Source organism: Hordeum vulgare, chromosome 6H (genome assembly GCF_904849725.1).
Source record: "Hordeum vulgare subsp. vulgare chromosome 6H, MorexV3_pseudomolecules_assembly, whole genome shotgun sequence".
Taxonomy (NCBI): Eukaryota; Viridiplantae; Streptophyta; class Magnoliopsida; order Poales; family Poaceae; genus Hordeum; species Hordeum vulgare.
This window is the reverse complement of record NC_058523.1, coordinates 451,326,391-451,333,403: the sequence shown is the minus strand read 5'-3', so window position 1 is coordinate 451,333,403 and position 7,013 is coordinate 451,326,391. Positions and strand designations below refer to the sequence as shown.

The 7,013-nt window shown below is 52.6% G+C and overlaps 1 protein-coding gene across 1 annotated transcript; it reads right to left on the bottom strand.

The window, feature by feature from the left end:
- Positions 1–1,020: 1,020 nt before the first annotated feature.
- On the bottom strand, positions 1,021–4,670 carry LOC123404038 (transcription factor bHLH94-like). Its single transcript, XM_045097950.1, has 3 exons — positions 3,681–4,670; positions 2,725–3,240; positions 1,021–1,468 (listed from the first exon to the last, which is right to left on the bottom strand). The coding sequence occupies exons 1-3, from the start codon at positions 4,077–4,079 to the stop codon at positions 1,340–1,342; spliced, it is 1,044 nt and encodes a 347-aa protein (XP_044953885.1). The 5' UTR covers positions 4,080–4,670; the 3' UTR covers positions 1,021–1,339.
- Between the last annotated feature and the right edge of the window lie 2,343 nt (positions 4,671–7,013).

The following is a 7,013-nucleotide window of genomic DNA, read 5'->3' as shown; positions in this document are numbered from 1 at the left end:
TGTCTGCCTTGCGCGTTTCCTCGCGCCTCCGCATGACGAGCCACCAGCCACCGGTGTGGCGTTGAGGTCGATGGTCGTGGGCGCGGGCGTGGAAGGCGCGGCCACGCTCACCTCGGGCGAGCACTCCCCCGAGAGGCGGGAGACCTGCGGGTAGACGTCGAAGCCGGGCACCGGGTTGCAAGCCGACACGCGGGGCGAGTCGGGCAGCAGCGCCCGAGGGAAGGCGGATGAGCCGGTGCTGACCGCGGTGGCCACGACGAGGCCGTGTTGGCTAGGGTTTAACCCCAACATGCAGAGCGCCTCCCTCGTTGCCGCCGCGACGCGGGCGTTGGTGACCTGCTGCTGCGCGGTGGCCGCCGCGATGGCTTCGTCCCTCGCGCCTGTCACGTGCCTCCGGTCCTTCCTCTTGGCCGACTCCTTTGCCCGATGTTGGCCGTCAGTACCTTCTTCGGCTTCGGAGTGGTGGCCTTCTGGGAGGCGCCGGACTTGCCTTTGTCGGACGCGAGGGAGGCCAGGCCGGCGGCGGCGGCGAGGTCGAGGTCGCCGTCCATGGCGGGCGCGGGGCGGGAGCGCGCGCGGGCGTGAGTTTTTTTTGAGGAAATGAGGGGAAATGGCGGTGGAAGCCACCGACCGGCGGACCCGGGAAGAGGAGTAGGGGCGCGCGCGTCCGTCTCGTTTCCGCGCCGACGCAAATCCGACCCAAAATTTAGCCGGGAATGGGTCGCCAGACGGACGCGCGTCCGTTTGGATCGCTGCGTTGGGCTAACTTTTGTGTCCGTGCCGATCCAAACAAACAACGGCTGCCGAAATAGGTCGCCTCATTGAAGTTGCTCTTACACCTTTGGGCTCCAAAGCTCCACCACTGCTGGCCACCAGATTACATTACAGATTCTCCATCAGATCACGTTACAACTTATTCGCAAAAAAAAAAAAAAAAAAAAAGATTACAGTACAACTGGAATACATAGGCAGAAACAAGTGATCAATTTACAGGCTGAACGTAGATCCCCTGACAGAAGGTTAAAGGAATGGCCAGCACTTGATGAGTGGCATAAACTGAAAATAATCAGTGGCACAGAAATCTTGTGTTTTTTGAGAAACTGAAACGACTCGCCTATAATACGCATGCAGATGAACCTACTACAGCACAGTACTCTGCCGCATCACACTGGGACTGGGTAGACTTTCCACAAAGCGGCAGCGCGACATGCACCGCCCACAGCATCTAAGCCCAGTAGATCCGACGGGTTAGATTACACGACTCGTCCTTCGTCCTTCATGGCGTGCACTACCTAGTTGCGGCTTCGCTTAACCCTCCGCCCGCCGCGGCCATCGTCGGCTACGGCGCGGGCGCCAGCAGCTGCTGCGCCGTCGCCTCCGCCTCCGCCTCCGCGTGGATGAAGCAGAGCACATGGTGCACCGCCGCGGCGATGTCGTCCGCCGTCGTCAGATCGCACCCCTCCTCCACCTGCGGCACACACACAGAGGTTAGCATTATTATTTCTAGTTAAACGGAGGAGAAGGCAGAGGCATGGGCAATGGCCGGTCAGGGAATCAGGGAACCTCTGCTACAACCACTCCGTAGTCCGTAGAATGGGTTAGATTCCACATGTGAACAGTGTCTCCTCCGTCCTATAGCTAAAACAGCACGAGCGAGCAGAAACACGGTACACTGTCTAGCTGCACAGGCCACATCGCTAGATAGCCTTTTTTTGCTCATTTATCGATGCCAATCTCAATATCAGTTGAGGAAAAGAGATTCTCTCCCTGGCAGTGCTCGCCTGACAAATCTAGGAGGCAATACTTTTTCATGAAGTGTCACACGAGCAGCAACAGTGCCACACTGGTACCGCGTACTACTACTCCTAGGAGAGACATGACAGCAATGCCGAGTCCTTTATTTCTAGCTGCATCTCACGGCAGGGCCTCAAGCCCGAAATAGTGCTTGATTTTTTTATTTTTATTGTAAAGAAAGAGCACATTTTTCTTTTGGTGAGGTAATACTTGGAAATCCGGTCAAAAGCAAGTGACGGAAGGGGAGCAGGAAAAGACTCAGGTGTCCACATGTGCGGTCAAGTTCATCGGTTTCTGATCAAAGATTTGAAATATTTGATGCGCCTCGATCGATCAATAATGCATGCAGCAGCAATTGATCTGCGCACGTTGATGTGTGATCATGACACATCACACATGGATGTCTGGTCTATCTATCATCCGTCCAAGCGGCACTCAAGGAAGGGGAATATCTGACGCATTTTCTTTCTTTCTTTTTGAGATGCGAAAACAGACATGGCATTGCTGAGTGTGGAGCTGCGTGTCTATTCGTGCCACATCTAGAATACCACTATATACGGGGGGTCTTAGCTTGAGAGGAGCTGCTAAGAGCATGGTTAATTAATCGGATCTGTTTCCTGCGGCGCAGAGAATGACCTCATGATTCCCAAATGATGCGTGCGGACACACACAAACTACCCGATTGGGCCACTCGATCCGTGAGCCTGCTATAGGCTTCTAGCTGCGGCTCGACAGCATGGGGACGTGCTACGTTGGGACATGTGTACCAAACGTTGCAGGATTACGACTAAAATTTACCATCTACTTCCTCCGTTCCTAAATATAAGTCTTTTTAAGAGATTTTACTAAGCGACTACTGAAATTTTAGTAACAAACTCACTGAAAGAACGGAAGCAGTAAGCAGTACGCAACGCACGTACTGCTACGTACCTTGAGGCTGAGGGAGTAGAGGACCAGGGAGCCGAGCGCGGTGACGTTGAGGTGCAGCACGGTGAGCCGGAGCGCCTGCAGGCCGGCGACCATGCGGAGCAGCTGGCCGGGCCGCCGCGGCGCCATGACGCGGAGGCTGGCGTGCGTCTCCACCAGGTTCACCTCGATGTCGGCCACCCCGGCGCGGCTCTCGTCCGCCGACAGCGTCGTGGCGTCGCGCGGCGACTGGCACCACACGTACTGCGGGTACGTGAAGAACCCCGCGAACGGCGGGGCGTCGGACGCGCCGTCCGCCTCGGTGACGCTGCTGCTGCAGTTGCTCGTGGACTCCACGCAGGCGGCGCCGCCGTTGCCACCGCTGGTGCTGGCGCGCGCCGGCAGCGGCGTCGCGTCGCATCCTGCCTTGTGCTGCTGCTGGCGAGCCAGCGCCCGCTTCTGCGCTTCCAGGGACTGCAGCTGCTGCTCCAGCTCCTTGACGAAATCTATCGCCCCTCCGACGATCGACGCCTGGTCACCCTACAAGGTTTTTTTTAAAGGCAAAACGAGCATTAGCTCTGTCAGGGGAATAGTATACTCCATGGAACTCGTCGAACAATCAATGACTTCCTTCACTGCGAGAAGAAGAGAACCAGAGGCGAGTGAGTTAATGATTCGGGAGGGAGACACATTAATGGCGTCCCGGAGTCCGGCCAAGAATGGATGCTTCTCCTCAGCAAATACCGAGCAGTTAAAGGCATTGGGCACGGGGAAAGGAGAGCTCATCAATAGTGATGGTGGGTCTCTCTCGGCCCAGGAAAACATTCTTTCTTTCATCCTCCTCCTCCTCCCGCACAAGTTGCTCCGGCATCCCTTTCTTCTTGTTTGACAAGCGAGAGCACACGGATACAAAACAAGAAAGGAACACTTGACTCACTCTAAGCACAGTCGGGTTGCTAGAGGAAGAGAGAGAAATGTACCCTCTGGACGTAGGACTCCGGCATGAGGGAGCGGAGCAAGACGAGGTACTCGTTCATCTGGCGCCGGCGGTTGCGCTCCACGGCGATGTGGGTCATGCGCTGGCACTCGGCCTCCTCCCTCGACTTGCAGCTCCTCGCCCGCCGCCGCCGCTTCCTCCTAGGCGGCGCGGGCGACGACGTCGCCTGCTTCTCCAGGGACGCCGCCACGTCGCCCACGGCGGACAGCCCCGGCGCTCTGTCGGGCGCCTGAAGCTCGTGCGCCGGGCCACTGGCAATGCCGGCACCGTCGTAGAAACCCGCCGCGGCATTGTCCAAGAGGAAGCCCGCGGCGTTGAAGGTGTTGTAGACGAGCGCCGCATTTTCGACGCTGGAGGCGCACAGCGCGTCCACTAGCGCCATGGTCGAGGACGGACGGATGGCTGACTCGCGCCCTCGCTCGCTTGCTCTCGGTTGGTGGCCGTTTCTCGGTGTCGCGATGCTTTTGGCGACGACGGAGGGAAGTCGCGCACCACCACCGCTGGCTCACTACTTATCTCGCTCCTTTGCTGCTGACTTAGCTGTAGCAGTGATTCTGAGGATCTCTGAGGCGCTCGCGTTGGTGGGATGCGTATGTTTCTTTCCCTCCGGTGTGGTGGTCTACTGCGGGGGTACTGCCGCTTACTGGGCTGGGGTATATGGGGGGAAAGATAAGGTTTGGTTTGGGCACGCACGCCAGCCAGCCTGCTGCATTCGCGCGCTCGCGTAGCAGCAACAGTGGGAGAGGGCGCTGTGCTCCCAGTAGAGTAGGCATCAAATGATCAAAAGGCTGAGCTCTTTTGTTAATATCTGCACTGCGTTTTTTGTGCAGTGCGTCGTGTCGTGCTACTGCCGTGTGACCGGGTGACTAGTCAGAAGACCAACCGAGGGCTTCCCTCTGCGATGGGAGGAGGAGCTGCACGGTTTTTCTTGGGCGCCTCTTTGATTTACATTACATGATTCTTGAATTATCGGAAAATAGAAAAAAAAAGCAAGAATAGAGGGTCATGTTCTAGGTCAGATCTAGATGTGACATCGTTAGTGCATATCTATAAATGACTAAATCAAGCATAAAAAGGAATAGAAAAAGTAAACAAAAATATCCACACAAGTCTTCCCGTAAGACCAATGATATATGACTTAGATGCGCAATATTTATCTTACATCTAGATGTATTTTAACAAAATCGTTCTTTTATATCTTAGAAAAATTCACAACTACATAAACTTGGACGAAAGAGCATTTGATAGCACATAAAAAAAACAAAAAGAATTGTACCGAAACGTTTGAGTGGATGAAAATGTTGCTTCAAAATGTAGCACATAAAAATATTAAGGAAAAAGACCATAGAAATTTAATCCTCCAAGTTAAAAGACCCATAGTAGGGATTTTTTAAGGGCACCTCCAATGCGAGTAATAAAAGACCACAAATATTTGGATTTGACACTCTGAACATTTTTAGTCGTCCAACATAGGTCATTAAAACTGTTCCAAATGTTCAGGCTGTACGAAAATCCACATACACATACACCGCCGCTAACTCGTCCTTAGACCTCCGCCATAGGAGCATCTATTGTCGGACTCCTCATATCTGTCTCAAACATCCATACATATCACCCGGTCACAAAAATTCGATCCAACTGGACGCCTCAAACGGACCTCAAACGTCCGGCCTGACCGACACCCGTCATATGCAGCCTAAACATGTGGCGGATATAGGGGAGACCGGGCGCGCCCGGGTACACCCGTCACGTCGACCCGACATCCTGACCCCATCGTAAATTGCACCAAATCCATCCTTTAGAACTGTGAGATCCATTTGTTGTTTTCCTATTTTCTTCCTCCTCGCGCCGCCCGTCAGCTCCGCCACCGCACACGCTCCGTCATCGTTTGTCGTGGTTTCATCATGGCAGATGTCCTCGTAAAAGGACTTAGGTGTGAGGTCATCGCAACTAGATGGCGACTCGAATGGGGTTGATGAGAATCGAGAGATGCGAGTTTACCCAGGTTCGACCCCTCCGATGGAGGTAAAAGTCTATGTTCTACTTTTAGTGTTATTGATGATGATCTTGATTACAAGGGTGCACAATCACTAACCTAGCTCTCGAGGGTTTTGTAACCCGTCCTTTCTTCCCGAGGAGCTCCCCTTTATGTATAGGCTGAGGCCCTGAGATTACAACACAGTCCGGGTCGTATTACAACCCGTGACTTATTCCACTTCTATCCCAGGTACGTGAGAGATTTTCATGTTTTCCTTCACTAGCCGGCACGCAAGGTGGTAGGCTATGAGCTGACCTCCTCATCGTAGAGCTGCCTCATGGACCTTTGTGTCTAAGGGCTACAACCCAAGTGATAGTACAGTCGGGTTGTTCCCTGGGCGGGCCAACCCATGGGGCATATCCCCAACATTAGCGCCCTGTTTAATTTGGATTCATCCATCTTAAAGTCCATCCTAAAAAATAAAAATACTCCTCAAATGTGAAGGTTAAATCCAACTCTGACCTTGAGCCCGACATTTCTCATCTCTCAAGAGAGCTTCGCCCGGGTCAATATTTTGTCGGGTTATCCTTTTCGTTTAGGACCATGTTTAATCAGCCACTTTTATCATGATTTCACCTTGCTGACCACTAACGTCCTTGAGTCATCATTACGAATCTTTTTGAATAGTGGCTAAATCCAGTCAGCATGAAAATCGAGGCGGTCTAGTCGCCGCTAATACTGTAATTCCACTTTTTTCGCTGCGCCGCTTCAAATTTACCCCTTGCCTAATAAATAGGTCACCTCGGGTCATTCTTTTACTTTCCTCGTCTTCTTCCTATCGCCCTCTCCATTCGCTCGAGCATCGCCGAGTTCAAGCACAGGAGGTCATCAATCACGCCGCCATTGTCGACCGCGTTCATCTACGTCGTGTGCGGCTTCCTCTCGAGTCGGACTTCTTCAAAACTTCTTCCTCTTCAGATTTGGTAAGTACTTGTTTTCCCACTAGTTTCTTTTGGTTGTTCTTCGTTGTTCTTCATAGTGCTTGTTAATCATAGTAGTGTAGATCCAAAAATCTATAGTGCTTCTAGCCCATTGTAGTTTTTTGACCTAGTCTCCTTTGTTTTTGCCATAAGGTAGATCCCATATGCACTATAGAATCTTGAGTTCATATTACCTTCAAAACCTCTGCGATCGTAGAAACGTTTCATTTCTTTTTATATGATTTATTAGATCCATCTGCCATGTTGCTTCAGTAGAAAGTTGTTGTTGCTCACGAATTGCGCTAAGTCCACTCGAGCTCATGCTTCACTCATTTAGTCAGCTTTAGGTGATATCTTG

Coding starts and splice junctions, on each gene's coding strand:
- LOC123404038 (XM_045097950.1), bottom strand. CDS start 4,079: ATGGCGCTAGTGGACGCGCTGTGCGCCTCCAGCGTCGAAAATGCGGCG. Junction 3,241..3,680: donor CGGAGTCCTACGTCCAGAGG/GTACATTTCTCT, acceptor AAAACCTTGTAG/GGTGACCAGGCGTCGATCGT. Junction 1,469..2,724: donor TCTACTCCCTCAGCCTCAAG/GTACGTAGCAGT, acceptor TGTGTGCCGCAG/GTGGAGGAGGGGTGCGATCT.